Source organism: Misgurnus anguillicaudatus, chromosome 17 (genome assembly GCF_027580225.2).
Source record: "Misgurnus anguillicaudatus chromosome 17, ASM2758022v2, whole genome shotgun sequence".
In the NCBI taxonomy this organism is placed as follows: Eukaryota; Metazoa; Chordata; class Actinopteri; order Cypriniformes; family Cobitidae; genus Misgurnus; species Misgurnus anguillicaudatus.
The window spans coordinates 6,598,091-6,617,454 of NC_073353.2; the positions used below are offsets into that span (position 1 = coordinate 6,598,091).

At 35.4% G+C, this 19,364-nt stretch overlaps 1 protein-coding gene and 1 long non-coding RNA gene across 4 annotated transcripts; both read left to right on the plus strand.

Annotated features, from left to right (window-relative positions):
- Positions 1-6,602: 6,602 nt before the first annotated feature.
- LOC141350228 (uncharacterized) lies at positions 6,603-10,168 on the plus strand. The gene is made up of 4 exons (XR_012358243.1): positions 6,603-6,734; positions 7,155-7,247; positions 7,523-7,631; positions 8,993-10,168. It is a non-coding gene; the product is annotated as an uncharacterized lncRNA (long non-coding RNA).
- Positions 10,169-13,336: 3,168 nt separating this feature from the next.
- cflarb (CASP8 and FADD-like apoptosis regulator b) lies at positions 13,337-19,014 on the plus strand. Of its 3 annotated transcripts, XM_055216053.2 has the most exons (11): positions 13,337-13,474; positions 13,564-13,590; positions 13,918-14,195; positions 14,280-14,385; positions 14,587-14,722; positions 14,983-15,044; positions 15,130-15,190; positions 15,573-15,601; positions 15,696-15,771; positions 18,054-18,564; positions 18,732-19,014. In XM_055216053.2, exons 3-11 carry the CDS (start codon positions 13,918-13,920, stop codon positions 18,856-18,858), a joined length of 1,386 nt encoding a protein of 461 aa, XP_055072028.2. In that variant the 5' UTR covers positions 13,337-13,474; positions 13,564-13,590; the 3' UTR covers positions 18,859-19,014. The 3 variants fall into 3 exon arrangements, with proteins under 3 accessions (XP_055072028.2, XP_055072027.2, XP_055072026.2); XM_055216052.2 differs by having other exon boundaries at positions 13,349-13,590; positions 15,699-15,771; XM_055216051.2 differs by having other exon boundaries at positions 13,350-13,590.
- The last annotated feature ends 350 nt before the right edge of the window (positions 19,015-19,364 follow it).

The window sequence follows — 19,364 nt, forward strand, 5'->3', positions numbered from 1 at the left end:
CATTAAGCTGTAAATACAATAGAAAGAGTTTACTGAGAGGGGAGTATAATTTTCACAGCCTTAATATCACACCTGTTAAAATTATACCCCCCCCCCCCCTTAACTCAGGTTAAAATGGTCAGATATACATCATATTTATATTAGTAATACCTCATGTTATAGAGTTTATACCATCATAAGCATTAAGCTGTAAACACAATAGAAAGAGTTTACTGAAGGGGAGTATAATTTACACGGCCTTAATATCACACCTGTTAAAATTAAACTTCTGCCTTAACTCAGGTTAAAATGTTTAAATGCACATCATATTTATATTAGTAATACCTTATGTTATACAGTTTATACCCTCATAAGCATTAAGCTGTAAATACAATAGAAAGAGTTTACTGAAGGGGAGTATAATTTTCACGGCCTTAATATCACACCTGTTAAAATTATACCCCCCCCCTTAACTCAGGTTAAAATGGTCAGATATACATCATATTTATATTAGTAATACCTCATGTTATAGAGTTTATACCCTCATAAGCATTAAGCTGTAAATACAATAGAAAGAGTTTACTGAAGGGGAGTATAATTTACACAGCCTTAATATCACACCTGTTAAAATTATACCCCCCCCCCCCTTAACTCAAGTTAAAATGGTCAGATATACATCATATTTATATTAGTAATACCTTATGTTATACAGTTTATACCCTCATAAGCATTAAGCTGTAAATACAATAGAAAGAGTTTACTGAAGGGGAGTATAATTTTCACGGCCTTAATATCACACCTGTTAAAATTATACCCCCCCCCCCTTAACTCAGGTTAAAATGGTCAGATATACATCATATTTATATTAGTAATACCTCATGTTATAGAGTTTATACCCTCATAAGCATTAAGCTGTAAATACAATAGAAAGAGTTTACTGAAGGGGAGTATAATTTACACAGCCTTAATATCACACCTGTTAAAATTATACCCCCCCCCCCCTTAACTCAAGTTAAAATGGTCAGATATACATCATATTTATATTAGTAATACCTTATGTTATACAGTTTATACCCTCATAAGCATTAAGCTGTAAATACAATAGAAAGAGTTTACTGAAGGGGAGTATAATTTTCACGGCCTTAATATCACACCTGTTAAAATTATACCCCCCCCCCCTTAACTCAGGTTAAAATGGTCAGATATACATCATATTTATATTAGTAATACCTCATGTTATAGAGTTTATACCCTCATAAGCATTAAGCTGTAAATACAATAGAAAGAGTTTACTGAAGGGGAGTATAATTTACACAGCCTTAATATCACACCTGTTAAAATTATACCCCCCCCCCCCTTAACTCAAGTTAAAATGGTCAGATATACATCATATTTATATTAGTAATACCTTATGTTATAGAGTTTATACCATCATAAGCATTAAGCTGTAAATACAATAGAAAGAGTTTACTGAAGGGGAGTATAATTTACACGGCCTTAATATCACACCTGTTAAAATTATACCCCCCCCCCCCTTAACTCAGGTTAAAATGGTCAGATATACATCATATTTATATTAGTAATACCTCATGTTATAGAGTTTATACCATCATAAGCATTAAGCTGTAAATATAATAGAAAGAGTTTACTGAAGGGGAGTAAAATTTTCACAGCCTTAATATCACACCTGTTAAAATCATACCCCCCCCCCTTAACTCAGGTTAAAATGTTTAAATGCACATCATATTTATATTAGTAATACCTCATGTTATAGAGTTTATACCCTCATAAGCATTAAGCTGTAAACACAATAGAAAGAGTTTACTGAAGGGGAGTATAATTTTCACGGCCTTAATATCACACCTGTTAAAATTATACCCCCCCCCCTTAACTCAAGTTAAAATGGTCAGATATACATCATATTTATATTAGTAATATTAGAAAGAGTTTACTGAAGGGGAGTAACATTTTCACGGCCTTAATATCACACCTGTTAAAATTATACTCCCCCCTTAACTCAGGTTAAAATGGTCAGATACACATCATATTTATATTATTAATACCTCATGTTATAGAGTTTATACCCTCATAAGCATTAAGCTGTAAATACAATAGAAAGAGTTTACTGAAGGGGAGTATAATTTACACGGCCTTAATATCACACCTGTTAAAATTATACCCCCCCCCCCCCTTAACTCAGGTTAAAATGGTCAGATATACATCATATTTATATTATTAATACCTCATGTTATAGAGTTTATACCCTCATAAGCATTAAGCTGTAAATACAATAGAAAGAGTTTACTGAAGGGGAGTATAATTTACACGGCCTTAATATCACACCTGTTAAAATTATACCCCCCCCCCCTTAACTCAGGTTAAAATGGTCAGATATACATCATATTTATATTAGTAATACCTCATGTTATAGAGTTTATACCCTCATAATTTTAACAGGTGTGATATTAAGGCCGTGAAAATGTTACTCCCCTTCAGTAAACTCTTTCTAATATTACTAATATAAATATGATGTATATCTGACCATTTTAACCTGAGTTAAGGGGGGGGGGGGTATAATTTTAACAGGTGTGATATTAAGGCGGTGTAAATTATACTCCCCTTCAGTAAACTCTTTCTATTGTATTTACAGCTTAATGCTTATGATGGTATAAACTCTATAACATGAGGTATTACTAATATAAATATGATATATATCTGACCATTTTAACTTGAGTTAAGGGGGGGGGTATAATTTTAACAGGTGTGATATTAAGGCTGTGAAAATTATACTCCCCTTCAGTAAACTCTTTCTATTGTATTTACAGCTTAATGCTTATGATGGTATAAACTCTATAACATGAGGTATTACTAATATAAATATGATGTATATCTGACCATTTTAACCTGAGTTAAGGGGGGGGTATAATTTTAACAGGTGTGATATTAAGGCCGTGTAAATTATACTCCCCTTCAGTAAACTCTTTCTATTGTATTTACAGCTTAATGCTTATGATGGTATAAACTCTATAACATGAGGTATTACTAATATAAATATGATGTATATCTGACCATTTTAACTTGAGTTAAGGGGGGAGTATAATTTTAACAGGTGTGATATTAAGGCCGTGTAAATTATACTCCCCTTCAGTAAACTCTTTCTATTGTATTTACAGCTTAATGCTTATGATGGTATAAACTCTATAACATGAGGTATTACTAATATAAATATGATGTATATCTGACCATTTTAACCTGAGTTAAGGGGGGGGGGGTATAATTTAAACAGGTGTGATATTAAGGCTGTGAAAATTATACTCCCCTTCAGTAAACTCTTTCTATTGTATTTACAGCTTAATGCTTATGAGGGTATAAACTCTATAACATGAGGTATTACTAATATAAATATGATGTATATCTGACCATTTTAACCTGAGTTAAGGGGGGGGTATAATTTTAACAGGTGTGATATTAAGGCTGTGAAAATTATACTCCCCTTCAGTAAACTCTTTCTATTGTGTTTACAGCTTAATGCTTATGATGGTATAAACTTTATAACATGAGGTATTACTAATATAAATATGATGTGCATCTGACCATTTTAACCTGAGTTAAGGGGGGAGTATCATTTTAACAGGTACAAATTATTACTCATAATAATGAAAATAAATAGGGCATAGCCTAAACTCAATAAGATGAAGTGACAGAATCATAAAGTATGATATTATTTGTATTTTTACATGTTATTCTTATGACATGAAAGCATTTATGTCTTTTTAATAGTAATTCTTTTGTTTTACAAAATTAACATTAAATAAAAGCCTTATTGAAGAAAAACATAACATTGCTACAAAACTGTTTTCTTCTTAACTGTTTCTTGTCTTAATAATATTGTTAACTTGAGATTTCTTAGATGCAACAAAACGTTAGCAGACAATATGCAGCTTTTATATGTTAAACTGTCTGCTATATGAAAACAATATTTCTCTATACTTTTGAGAATGAATATTTTACTTGCTATTATTGACGTTTAAATGCAAGGGCATTGAGAATGCATAATACAGAATATTTCAACGAAACACCGCATTAAATTAAGCAATGCCAACAGCATTGACGACTGTACAGAGAAATTGGATAGCATCAATTAACCATAGTTTCACTACAGCACTGGTCTTAATGCTGTCGCGAGCTAAATCGATCTACCGTCCCAGCAAACACAAAACGTTTTTACAACGTTTCACAACGTTGTATTTTGGTTGTAATTAGGTAATGTTGCAGCACAACGGTTTTAAAACTTTTTAAAAACGTCACTCTAAATTAAAAAAACAATGTAACCAAAAAAGGACGTTTTTAATACGTTGTAAAAGCACCTAATTAGTACGGTTTTTTTAGGTAGTAAAAAAACGTAAATATCACGTCTGTTTACTACGAAAACAAAACCAGACCAAAATAAACCATTTTTGAGACGTTTCATTTAGGTGTTAAAATAACGTAATTATAACGTTGGAATAAAACGTAAATATCACGTCCGTTTACTACGAAAATAAAACCAGACCAAAATAAACCATTTTTGAGACGTTTTATTTAGGTGTTAAAATAACGTAATTATAACGTTGGAATAAAACGTAAATATCACGTCCGTTTACTACGAAAATAAAACCAGACCAAAATAAACCATTTTTGAGACGTTTTATTTAGGTGTTAAAATAACGTAATTATAACATTGGAATAAAACGTAAATATCACGTCCGTTTACTACGAAAATAAAACCAGACCAAAATAAACCATTTTTGAGACGTTTTATTTAGGTGTTAAAATAACGTAATTATAACGTTGGAATAAAACATAAATATTACGTCCGTTTACTACGAAAATAAAACCAGACCAAAATAAACCATTTTTTGAGACGTTTTATTTAGGTGTTAAAATAACGTAATTATAACGTTGGAATAAAACGTAAATATCACGTCCGTTTACTACGAAAATAAAACCAGACCAAAATAAACCATTTGTGAGACGTTGTATTTAGGTGTCAAAATAACGTAATCATAACGTTGGAATAAAACGTAATTATAACGTCTGTTTTTTTAGGCATGACTGGTAATTGGGCATTTTGCTGGTGGGCCGACGCACGTTTGACTGTTTTGATTTTTTGCCATGGACTGCTCCATCATGCAGGGCCAGCGGCTTGTCTTCTGTTGATCACGCGCCACAGAGACGCAAGTAGCCTAGCTGCTCCGCTTAAATGACCCTCTCTATCCCTCCCTCTCTCTCAAAATGGGCAGACAAAAGCGCAAAGGTGATGCTCAAAATCAGTCTCCACTCGCAGCTTTTAGATATAACATACTTCTCTTCTTTAGAGTTCATTTTAGTTTGTGTTATTTTAATGCCGAGGGCGCATTATTGATGCGATAAACCAACTTCAATACGCGAGCGCATGCATACCCTGCTAAAAATACAGCAAGACCAGCATATTTTGTGTTTTGGTGCTGATATGCTGGTGACCACCAGCTAAACCAGCACCAAACCAGCATGGGAATGATGCTGTTCTATGCTGATTTTTCAGTGATTTCCATCACTCTCAGACAAATCTCAATGAGCAGCACTGGCTCAGCTTAGATTTTGCGTGTGCATGCATATACTTAGTCCTTATAAAGTCCAGATATATTTTTATTTAGCTAAACTGACAGAAGTGCAAACATTACAGAGACCCGGGGGGGGGGGGGGGTAATTAAAAGGGAAAATTCTATTTAAACACAAATAATTCAATACTATTCTATCTACATGCTATGTGAATGTTGTTTCTGTTATAACAGATATCCACATACTGTAGCGATCCATGTCTCCCTCATAAGCATTCTTCTATTATGGGTCAGTGCATATGAAAAGTATTTTTGAAATAGCCACACACACAAAGAAAATCATAATTGTCAATTATGTGATATTGTATTTACAGTTCATTTTGATTAATGAAATTTACATTGTTTTCTTTCATTATCTTGTAAACTTATGGATTAGTTGTAACACTATGTTATACTTTAACTTTTCTTTGTAAAGAAAAGTTTTTAAGTCGGGCATGTTGTAGGATTTTGGAATAGAACAAAATTGTACTATATTTTAGATAAAAAGATAATATAAAGTTCGATTTGGTGACACGTTGAGCAGTAAAGGAAAGTTCACCCAAAAATAAAAATGCTGTCATCATTTACTCCCTCTCATGTTGCTACAACCTGGTATAAATGTATTTGTTCTGATGAACACAATGTAAGATATTTTGAGGAATGTTTGTAATTTTATTGTTAAGCCCCATTCACTTCCATAGTAGGACAAAAGAATACTATGTAAGTGAATGTGGCTCCTGAACGGTTAAATTACGAACATTCCTCTAAATTCCCCCGTGTTCATTAGAGCAAATAAATTTATACAGGTTTAGAATCTTAGGGTTAGAAAATACTAGCGTAAAAAAAGTTAAATAAAAGATTAAATAGAAAAAGATTAAATTGTCCTATATGACATAGAACAACCAAAAGTTTTAAATTCACGATTTAATAATAATTTAATGCGATTTAAAATGTTTATGTAGTTTTCTAAGATGTCTATTTATGTAAGTGCTGTGTGTGTATGCTGCGGGTGCTGAACGTTACTGCCCCTTTAAATCCGTTGGAGTGAGTGACGTGGTTACCATGGAAACGAGGCTACTAGGAACAACAGAAAGCGACAGAGCTCCGTGTCTCTTATGGTTTTCTTTACTTTTTCAGGTAAGTTTTGTCTCTCAAATTACAAAAATAATACACACAACTGTGGTTGACACCTACTTGATACGCTTTTGTTCAATATTTACCTCACTAAAATGGCTTGTGTCTTCGAGAAAAGTCCGTTAGCATATCCGTTAGCATGGTGCTAGCGCTATAGTTTTAGCGCTTGTTTATGAAGGTTTGGGCGATTGAGAACATCTGAATGTGTCATTGGGAGGCTTAAAAAGCGCTGTAAAGGGTGTCAATGCATTATTGGAAGTATGTTAATTTGTTTATCCTAAAATATGCGATTTACTCACAGTCTATGGATGTACTGTTACGTTAAGTTGCAGTAGCAACGTATATGGGATTCAAAATTAGCTGAAAGTATTACAATGTTTTATCGTAAACCAATATAGATAAAAAGTTGTTCTCTGATTTCAGAAGTGACAAAATAACCCCATAATAGAAAATAAGCTCAAGATTTCTGCATTTTCGAATGGGGCTGCAGTGCTGACAGAGATGTTGAAAACTCAGGTGAGTTGAAAAAGCTCATTCAATCACATATGCACTTCACAACGTAATCTTGCATCTTGTTATTTTCCTTTAAAAAATTATTACAGTTATTTAAAGAAGGTTTTGACAAACGTGAGTGACACTGTGCAATATATAATAAGTAAACCTAAAAACATAAAATTCAGCTATTTTTTGTGTATTCTATTTTTTGTATACCATCCTTTTTAACGTTTCAACTCTACTCTTGCTTGTTTCCTTTCGTACTGCATCCTAAATATTGTTTGCTCTGTGACAAGTTGCATGTTATGTTTGTAGATTTGTCCATGCCGATGGCCATGCAGCAGAGTTCAAGCAAACCTGTCAGAAAACATCTCGATAAGGGGCTATGTATGAACCATATGGCTAGTAAGTAAGACCTCAAACTTAAACACTACTGTTCAAAAGGCTGTGATTTATTTATTTGACAAAAATACAGTGAAAACAGAAATTTTGTGAAATTATCACAGAAGATGATCTGTGTTCTTTCTAAATATGCAATTAAGTGTAATTTCTGTGATGCAAAACAAAATCTTTACTCTCACTTCTAACAAACAGAAGTGCAACTTACCATTTTAAGGTAACACTAAAATATTTGTTAACACAACAATCAACTTCGATAATAATTGAAAATATTTCTTGAGCAGCAAATCAGCGTATTAGAATGAACTCTGATAGATTATGTGACACTGAAGACTGGAGTAATGATGCTGAAAATTCAACATTTATCACAGGAATAAATTCCGACTTACATGGCATTGTAAATTATAGTTATGATGGCTTGTTCCTCCAACTTAATGATACTATTGCATATGTAGTTTGTTCCATAGAGACTGTCTCTGTTCCCCAAATAATGAGGACAAATTTACTAAGGCCTAGTCCACACGGACACGGGTATTTTTATAACCGTGAGTTTTTTCACGCGGTTCGGCCGTTCGTCCACACGATACCGCAGTATCAGGGCACTGAAACCGAGCATATTTGAAAACCCCGACCAGGGTGAGCTTTTTAAGAAACCCCGGTTACAGTGGTGTCGTGTAGAGAGTAAAACCGGGGGTTTTGCCTTGCGACGTCAGAGTGTGCGCCGTTATCCACTATGTTTGACGTCAAGATTGTGCGCCGGGACTGCTTTGTTGATGATTCTGTGCAATGGCGGACGTATCTTGCTAACAATAACTGTGCCAACAGGGCTTCTAACATGTATACAGATAGATGCTCAGTTATCTCACTATATTGCTGAACACGATTTGGGTTATATCCCCGCCTGCTGGTGTGGCATGCTCTTGACAGCGCTTGATAGCGTGCTTTTGCTTTATCGTGTGGATGGATATTTTATTTAAACCGAGCATGTGTGGATGGGATTTTTTTTTTAGGGAAAACTCCGGTTATAAATATACCCGTGTCCGTGTGGACTAGGCATTAGGAATCCAGAAAAAATCAGATTGTGATTTGAACCAGATAATTGCTTAATAAGGTCACAAAATTCTTGGTAGTACCCAGGATGTCAAAGTCCACCAAAGGAGGCAGAGCTTTTTCACATTTTACTCCCAAACTCTTCTAGTGTAAATCTAGAAAATGTCCTACCTTTTTAGCCAAGCATTCACATAACACATTTTATCACCTTGTTCTTAAGTAATGAAAAGTATTAAACAATTGCACATGATCATCTTTTGCTTGAAATAACATGAACAGCAGCTATGGTAATCCTTTTGCTTTCCTGTTTCTATAAGGATACGCATACAAGTTACAGAAGCTCCAGTATGGATCCAGCCTCACTTGTAAAGACTTCATATGACGCCTACACTCTCAGAGACTTCAGATGATGGCAACTAGATGGACATACAAAACTGCCAAACATTATATATATATTGCAATCACTGCCTTAAAGCATAAGTTTGCAGATTTTCAACCCACTTTATATTTTTACAATAAATTGGGGTATTTGAATGGACAATGTTAACGTTTTTTTTTTCTCGAGTTAAACTTAAATTCCCAATTAGTTCTTGACATTGCCAGATGACAGATTACATATATTACAGACATTGTAACAATACAAAGTGGGTTGGAAATCTGTAAACTTCCTCTATAATCATAATTGTCTGTTTAACTGAGCATGACTTAATACAAGGCATGTGTTTCATCTTAGAGCTATATGATTGCTGTATTAAAATCACTTCGTTACTTAATGAGATGTATGCTTATCCCTAGTTTCACAGACAAGGCTTAAGCCTATAGTCCTTGACTATAGTCTTAGATGTTTGAGCTGTCTCAATTGAAAAGAACTTTCAATGTGAGATTTTAAAATAAGCCAATGCCAGTGATTTATCTTAAGATAGACACCAGTAACAATTTTTTTCTAAGGCATGTTTATTAAAGATGCTTAAACATCTTAATTTAACTAAGGCATAGTATAGCTTTAGCTAAACCGTGTCTGTGAAACCAGGCCTTTATTCCTAATGCATTAAGATATGTAAGTTGAATTATAAGATAAAATTCGGTTTACACTTTTTTGGTAAAACATACCAAGCAGATTAGCCCAGAAAATAAACCAAATGCGTAAAATTACAGTTTGCTTGACTATTGTATGAATTTAATAATTATTAAGAAATTATTAAAGAAATTATTTAAAAATAATGCACTGAAACTATATGAAACTAGTTAAAGAGTGATAACTGAACAAGTTGATTTTTTGAATTTTGGATTATGAAACTGTATGCATAGGCAAAATTAATGTTTACAATTTTATCAGTATTTGATTGATAACATGGTATAGGGTAATACATTTTTTTATCTTATTATTTTTATTTTATGTTGTTAAAATATGATGTTTAAAAAGGGTAGGCATTATAAGCAAGGGCTTCAGCCTACACCTGTTTCAGACTGAAGCAGATATTTGGTTGCTTGTTAGCTCAACTGTGTTAGCTCAACTGTGTGTGTTGTTGACTGTCAGTCTGAAATAAATCATTCATTCATTCAATTAAAATCCTTATACTTGTTTGACAAATTAATATATCATTATTGAGAACTGAGATACATGGTATTATTAAATATTTGGTTTAACACGTTACAATGATTTTAATTACCATGCAAAGTGTTACATTTCTTTGGCATTTTGTTTAGTTTTGTTTTGAGTAAACGTTTCCAGTGTTTGTATACTATTAGTTTTACTTGATATGTCTGTTATGACGTCTTTGACAAACTATTACACTTTTTTTTACATTATTTCATTGTTCATAATGTTTACAATTATAAGTTGTGTCAGTTAGACGTTTTGTCATATTAGGTTGCATTAAATTAAATCCTTGTAGTTCTTAGCATAAGATATTTTCTCCAGTGATTTGTCAGTGTAGCTAAAGGGTTCTCAGAAGAATTGTGTTAAACATGAGTTCAAAGCCAACTGGAAATCTACTACATTTTTCACTAAAATAATGGAAGACAGATTTTGCAGAACCTACAGTTCAAGTCTACCTCCAAAAGGATTGAGAGCTCACAGGTTTGATGATTAAGGCTCAGTCACACCAAAAGCGTTTATGGCAGTTGCAGGCGCCTTTTTTGAATGATATTCTATGGGCAGGGCGCGTTTGCGCGCTGTTTATGCGCGCCGAGCGCCTTGCGGTTTTCTGCCGCCTGCCGCGCAAGCGTTTTTGAAGGAGCGCTGAGAGCGGAGGAGCGCCTGACGTCATTCGCGTCTTCCATTGTCCAATCGAATGAGGGGAGAGGCGGGCCTTACGTTGTGGCGAGAGAAGTTTACAGTTGCTTTGAAGAACCGGACTCCACTCGCTCACTCTCTCCTGCGTGTTTGTGCTTCTCTTATCCCCAAACAAGGTCAGAGCAAGCGCCCTCTTTTTAAAGTTTCTGCTAATATGACAGTTAACACCAAAAGAGCGCTCACGCTTCAATATTTGATTGACAAGACAGTTGACTCGGTGGTTGCTTAGCAATATGAAAAGCCGCGCTGCACTGCTCTTTTTTTAAAAAGGCAGTGCGTCGCGCCTTGCGTTTGCAAGCGTTTAAAGCGCTTTTGGTGTGACTGAGCCCTCTTTCTGTTAACGCCCAACGCGTTTCGGCACGTGCAAGATGCGAGGTATTAATAACGTTTTTTTCACGTTGTGAAAAGGTTGTGACAACGCCATTTTCCGACGTATTCAACACGACCAAATGTCGGGTTTTTTTAACGTTATAAATACGTATTTTTACAACGTTGCAAAAATGTTTAGATTACGTTATCAAAACGTTTTTGCAACGTTGTGAAAATACGTATTTATAACGTTCAAAAAACCCGACATTTGGTCGTATTAAGTACGTCAGAAAATAACGTTATCAAAACTTTTTCACAACGTGAAAAAAACGTTTTTATAACGTTTTTGTGTTTGCTGGGGTGTTATTGTCTTTCATATTTAATCCTTACTAATTCAATTAGAAATGACTAAATAAAGTTAAGACAGTGGTGTTGTGTATTTTCTTGGAGACTAACTGCAAAATATCAGTAAGGCTGTTTAAAACAGAAGAGCGGTGCAAACTCGCTGTTCCGCCTACCAACTCACTGCTCCGCCTACCAACTGTGTGTGACGCGCGTGCACGCGAGGGGAGTAGGATTTGTCCGGGGAGTCGGATTTCGGTACAACACCTGTTAGCAGCGCGGACGAGACATCATACAGTCTTTCATTTTTTGCACCTTTCTCCTCATCTTTCCTCTTTTCTTAACCTAGGCACTGATGATTCTATATTTAATCCGTGGTTTAGTATGTGTTTACATCATCTCTACAGTATATGAGGTGTTGCCATAAGCTGTGACTTGGCGTGAACTAACCCCGCGCAGCTCTTTGAGTAAAACAGAAGAGTAACCCCACAGACAGAGTAACAGATCATCTCTAGACGAAAACTCCAAAGTCCCGACAAGATTAACTGATTGCATGGTGGCAATGATATGACTGGTGCATATGAGCAATTTAAATCCGATCACGCATTCAGTTTACTCTCCGTCACAGAGAGCGCGCTCATGGTTGCGTACATCACGAAAGACGCGCTACCTCTCACGCGCTTTGGAAGGGAAAGGTCTATAACACGCGTTTTTACCCGTTTACATAAATAATCAAACAAGCAAGTTGACAGTTCTTGACGAGAGATTTACAGTTCGGCTGTAATAAAAAATATTTTAACAGATTAAAATAGGTGACGCGCATTATAACAATCGGGGCTTTACAAAATAGATCCTCAAGCCCCGCTAGCCCAATAGCGCCGCCCATGGTGTTCAATAGACCCTCAATGTTACAGTCACTGGGGTGTTGTGCTGGGACGGTGAGAGTGAAAAATCACAGACTCTACAAAAATATAAACCAGTGGTTCTCAAACTTTTTTGGCATGCGGCCCCCCTTGTGTACGGTGCATCCCTACATAGCCCCCCAAAGAAAGTTTTGCGACATAAAATATTCCAAAACTAAAAGATTTTATTAAACAAAACATTGGTATACATAGTAGTAGCCTTATTTTATGTGGTTTGATTACACAGAATTTATGATAAATCAATGTATTTTATATATTTTCATTAAAATGGGACCCCCTGGCACCATGTCAGGACCCCCAGTTTGAGAACCACTGATATAGACTACAGGGGAGAAGGATAAGTATGCAAAAGTAGTGAAAACACGAAATGGAGTTTAATATGGACTCTAAATGAGCTAAGTGGAATGAATTTGATGAATCAGCAGCGTGGAAGTAAAGGTTGTAGCTGAAATGTTTAATATTAGGGCATTCCTCTAGTGCAGGTGCACCCATCCCCAATCTTTTTTACACCGTGGAGGTTTCAGCTTGAACCAACGTATGTTACACAGTGCTGAAAATGCTGATTTTAAGGTGGCAGTAGCTGGTTTAAGCTGGTCTGGCAAAGCTGGTGGGTCAGCTGGTCTTCCAGCCTGACCATGCAGCTAAGTCAAGCTTAAAAAGTGACATTACACAGCTAGACCAGCTTGCTACACCAACAATACCAGCTAAAACCAAGCTGGGAGACCAGCTAAAGCTCACCAGCTTATGCTGGATTTTTCAGTAGAGTGAAAATACTCCTTGCCTACGTTTTACACGGAAGTGCGCTAAAGTGAGTGGGTTCGTATCATTGGTCTTAACAAACTGTGTGGGTCTAATTCCACCTACATGTGCCTATATGTTTTTTTTACTTGATTAAATCGGAAGAGTGCTTTACAGCTGTGAGTGTGAAGGTAAAGTTCCGCGCGTCATTTCCTCTTTTCTAACGTCATTACGAAATTCCGTCCACGCATTGACTTAAAATTCACATTTCTCTATGCAGTCAGAAGAACAGTGCTGTAAAGTCAAGGTAAGATCTTATTTACTTTATTTACGAAGAATATTAAACAATAATTTGAGATGTTGTTGATAAAAACACTTCGTCGTGGTATCAAAACTTTACCAAAGTTACCTCAGGGTTTAGGCTATGTAGTAGAAATTCTCTAGAAGTTTTAAATCATTAACTCATATTTTGTCTTAATTTTACAACAAGATTTATTCAGTTCGTCCTGCGTGTATTTTCATGTTCATTTCATGTTTGAAACTGAATGAATAAGTTTCGTTTTGAGCAGAAATAATGAATCTTATTGAAATGAGTTATGACATGTCTGATGAAGATGTATTGTATTTTTATCAGATGTCTGGTCAGCTCTATCACAACATCCGTCTGATCACAGATGAACTCACTACAGATGAATGTAGGCGATTGTTTTATCTGTGTGGAGCTTTGGATACAGACACCTTTTCTGCTGATCCCAGAGCAGTACATTCTGTTTTGTGTCAAATGACAAACCAGATTCTCACTGAGCTCATACTGAGAATTAAACGCTATGATCTGCTCCGAAATGTGCTGAGCACTAACAAGGGCACTGTTGAGGGAATGTTACTGAACGACCGGTCTGTATCAGACTACAGGTAATCCACCTTACAGTAAACTGTACTGTACTGTAATCTCTTAACATGTGGATGGATGATTGACTCTCTGTCTTTTTCTGTTAGAGTTCTGATGGCTGATGTTAGTGAAGATATGGACACAGATGACCTGAAATCATTGACATTTTTACTGAGAGATATTTTACCCAAACACAAACTGGAAAACGTCCAGGTAACAATCACTTAAAATCACTTTGACATCAGTTCAGTGCAAAAGTGTCAAGAAAAATTAGCATTTGTTTGCAGTTGTTTCATGGTTTGGTATTTGGTTTTTAATTATAATCTAAAAACATCAACTTTTCTTTTTACTTAACTTTCAAAATACTTTTGATTTGGACTGTAAATATATATTTGTTATATTTCTCATTTGCAGAGTTTTTTAGACATTGTAGTAGAGTTGGAGAAGGTTGAGCAGCTCTCCAGTGAGAAGACAGATATGATTGAAAACTGCTTGATGTCTATTCACAGAGCAGATCTGGCCAAAAAGATCAGACGCTACCAACAGAAAGGTGAGAGTAATAAACACATCACATTTTATTTGACAGGATTATTGCAGATGTCATCACATGATCTCTCATTTAGAGTCAATCCGGTTTCAGTTCCTCTTTAATGGGAACTGGGAAGTGGTAGAATGTTTGAGGTCTCTTTTTAAACTAGCAGTAGTTTCTATTGCGTCATGATTAGTAGGAAATGAGCTCATAGGAATTTTTTATGAATGAAACATTGAGTACATTGAAGTTTCATTGAGTACCCTACAATGCTTTTACAGAACCAATCACAAAACAAGGAACTTTCCCAGCAGCCAGACTGCAAGTTTGCAAAACAGCATCTGTGAGAGATTTAACTTAGTTGGTTTATCTTTAATATGAAAAGATCATATTTCAAATTAACATTCTTGTGCTTTTGTCATCCATAGCCAAACCTGTTTGCTATCTCACCTGCTACACGCAATGTTAGGCAAGTTCCCAAACTCTGTGGTGAGTACAATGATGAAATACAAGAGCAGCCACTCCTGTATCTACATCTTCCCTTATTTCACAATGTCTTTAATAATAAACTTCAAAACTATGAAAATAAAGAGAGAGAGAGAGAGAGAGAGAAAAAATTGGATTTATATTAGCAGTATGTTATAAAAGGGGATACATATTTAAGTAGTCACCTTTTGACTTTAGGAGAAATATCAAGCCTATTTTAAGAGGACATGACCTTTAGATCATGAATATACATTCAAACTGATGCAGTACTACATGTCCTGTAATTAAATTCACTTTTCAATTAATTAATTGGGCTGACAATTCGTTCATTTACAGTCAATCTGCTGGTTTTATATTAAAACAAAATGATTTCTTTTTTGTTTAGATAAGAGGACACCTCGTGCCTATAATCAGGTAATAACTAAAGAAACATTTTTTAACTTTAGGTTTGTTTTGTATGTGTTTGTGACGTGCATGTGTTAATGTAAAGTGTGGTGATATTTATCAGCAGATTGAAGTCTACAATATGCAGAGTGATCCTCGAGGATTGTGTTTCATTATAGATTGTGTTGGCACAGAAGGAGGTGTGACATCATCATTACACTTTTGTATTCATTGAATGATTTTAAAAGCTGCCGTGTTTTAACCACTTTAGTGTCATTTTACACATTTTCAATGTATTTAATTAGGTTTTCAATTCAATTAAATTTTTTTATATAGCGCCTTTCCCAATTGTTAATTGTTTCAAAGCAGCTTTAAGTGAATAGATGTAGGGGAAAACACAGAAAAATCGATAGATAATATAAGAAGTAGAATATAGCGGGTAAGGATAAACCGTACAAGCGAGCGTAGTAATAATGTAACGTATACAGTAGAGTGTTGGCTGACTCTCCAGGGGATAAAAAAACCCTATAGGAGAAAAACCCTGTGGGAAAACTCCTAGAAGGAGAAAAACCCTTGAGAGAGATACATATATATTTGAAGAGTTTCGTTGCAAAACAAGATAAATCATTTTTTTTTTTACATTTTTGTCATAACATGTTTATTATTATGTTATCATGTTATTGTTTTGTTTTATGGTGCTACTTAGCTGTATTTTTTAAGTTATGAAGGTTTCAATTAAAACAAACCAACTGCAGTTGCATTGAAATGAATTGGAATGCACAACCAAAAAACGAGATTTCTGAACAATAAAAAAAACGATGGTTATCTCGTTTTGCAACGAAACTCTTCATATATATTTATAAATATAAACACGATAGGGATATGAAACGAGTAGGCGGATTAAACTGGTTCAGCTGGTGGTCGCTGGTCAGGCATTGGCTGGGCATCAAGGTGAAGGACAGCCAGTAGATCAATGGTGTGATGACCTTCACAGCAGCAGGAACTGGGTCTGTTTGTCTCATTTTCCTCGGGGTCGAGGACGAGACAAGGAGAGAGAAACAGAATCCTATTAGCGTAGGGGCCGTTCGCATGTAATGCAAGTGTCATACAGTATTTTGGTTTAAAATCCGCTCGGTTCCAGACAGGCTAACTATTGCGGCATAAGTATATTACCCAGATGAGTTCTGTGAATGCTTTGTTCTGGACAAATTAACTATTGCGGGATATGTACATTTACTTGACATTTTATGTGAATGCTTTGTTAAAGAAGAATGTTTTAAGTTTAGATTTTAATTGATCGGCTGTGTCTGATACTCGAACATTATTTGGTAAATCATTCCAGAGCTTAGGGGCTAGATATTAAAAGGATCTACCACCTTTAGACACTTTTGATATTCTAGGGATAATTAAGTGACCAGAATTTTGTGATCGCAGTTTACATGATGGATTGTATTCTGATAGTAATTATTTAAGATACGAGGGTGCTAGGCCATTTAAGGCTTTGTAGGTGATTAGTAATATTTTAAATTGTATGCGATATTTAATGTAAAGATGCCAGAATTGGACTTATGTGGTCATACTTTTTAGTACTCTAGTAAGCGTTTTGAACCAGCTGTAACTTGTTTATCTGATTTGCGTGACATCCCCTGAGTAACGAGTTACAATAGTCTATTCTAGAGGTCATAACAGCGTGGGTAATCTTCTCTGCATCTGATGCAGACAGTATATGGCGTATTTTTCAGATATTTCTAAGATGGAAGAATGCTGTGCGGCAGACGTTGGAGATATGACTATCAAAGGATAAATTGCTGTCGAGCACCACATCTAAGTTCCTAACCGTGGAAGATGGCACCGCAGTGCAGCCATCTATGGGCAACTTGTAATCTGACACATTATGTTTGGAGCGATTTGGTTCGATAATAAGTATCTCTGTCTTATTGGAGTTTAGCATAAGAAAGTTATGTTCCATCCAGTTCCTAATATCGCTAATGCAGTCTGTTAGCTTAGAAAACTGGTGGGTTTCGCTAGGATGTGATGAGATGTAAAGCTGGGTATCATCCGCATAGCAGTGAAAACTTATGTTATGTTTCCTGATAAATGGAAGAATGAGTTAAGGATATTGTGACACATGTAGTAAATACATTGGGTTTAATCAATTAAACACAACACAGTTCTGTAAAAAAGCGTTTTTAATTCAACTGACTATTTGAATTAAAAACTATTATATCTAATCTACTCCTATTCTTATACGGCACAGTTTATTAACTTTATTTAAAACATTTTTTTGTTGCATTACTGCCTTTGCCAGCTGCTTTAACCCAAAGTGACATACAGTAAAGTTTATGTCTACATCATCAATGCATTATATGGGAATCAAACCTCTGACTGTTTTGGCAACAGGAACCCTGTAGCTGTAGTTTTCTTGCTTACATTTATTTGAACTGCATGCCTTAAGGTAATGACTGCTTTCCATTCCATACAGACCAGCTGGAGAAAACCTTCAAGGACTTACATTTCCATGTGATCAAACACAAGCTGCTGAGCGTGAGAGATCTGTTAACCACTCTCATGGACGCCGCCCATCGGCGAGATCACTACAGATCATGTGCTTTCATCTGCTGTATCATCAGCCGAAGTCGCTCGTCGGATCTGCTGGCCACTGACTCCCACGGTCACGGGCTGAGCCTGGAGACGGTCAGGCATCTGTTCACCGCAGACTCCTGTCCCGGCCTGGCGGGCAAGCCTAAACTCTTCTTTATCCAGAGCTATGATGAGCCTCAGAGGTGTGTGGGATATATGGGGTGTGGAGATCAGGAGGTTGGAGAGCTGGAGACGGACGCTCCTGTGGTGTGCTGTAGAGAGAAAAGTGTACCGGCGGACGCAGACATCTTCTGGAGTCACTGCTGGACTCCAGGACAGCAGCTGGAGATGCCGAATCATCGATCGGTGTACCTGCAGGCTCTGAGATCGGCTTTAGATGAGGGCCAGAAAAGGTTTGTCTTCTGAATTTATCCAAATCTCTCATGTAGTAAATCAGTCTATCCAGTATATTTCACAGTGTGTTTGTTATTTAGCTATTTATGTTAGAAAGTTTGAACCAGGAATGAAGTTTATACTGGAACTGTTGAGCTTAACGAATTGTTTTATTTTTCCATAACAGGGGGACTCATCTGATAGATGTACACACAACAGTAAATCGTGAAGTATATGAACACAACAGCAAATATCCAGGATCGTACTTTTTAAATCTAAGACACACACTAAGGAAGAATGTTTATTTGAAATGATCCTAAACACAATTATTGTTTACACATAAGATGTAAAGATACATCTGCACTTATTTATAACATTTAAAATAATTCATTATTATGATAATGATGTTTGTATTGATTGTATCAATTACTGCATTTTATATCATTTTGCAATAAATGTTTCTTTTTAAAGATTTTTTTTATTTACAGTTAAAACAAAAACAATTCAAAACTCATTAGACATAACATAGTGATTTTATTTTAAGGATTTAAACAACATCAGTAAAAGTAATATATTAGCATATATAATATATATGATATACAGTGCTGTGAAAAAGTGTTGACCCCCCTTTATGATTTTTTATGTATTATGTGGGTTTGGATTTTGTTTTCCCTTCAAAATAAAAAAACCCTTCATTTAAACATGCAAAAAAACACTTTTTGACACCACTGTATAACATAAAATATATGGTATATTATTGTACATAACTTCAATAAATGTCGCTGTCTGTCACTAAACTCCTAACACATCACACGTTTGT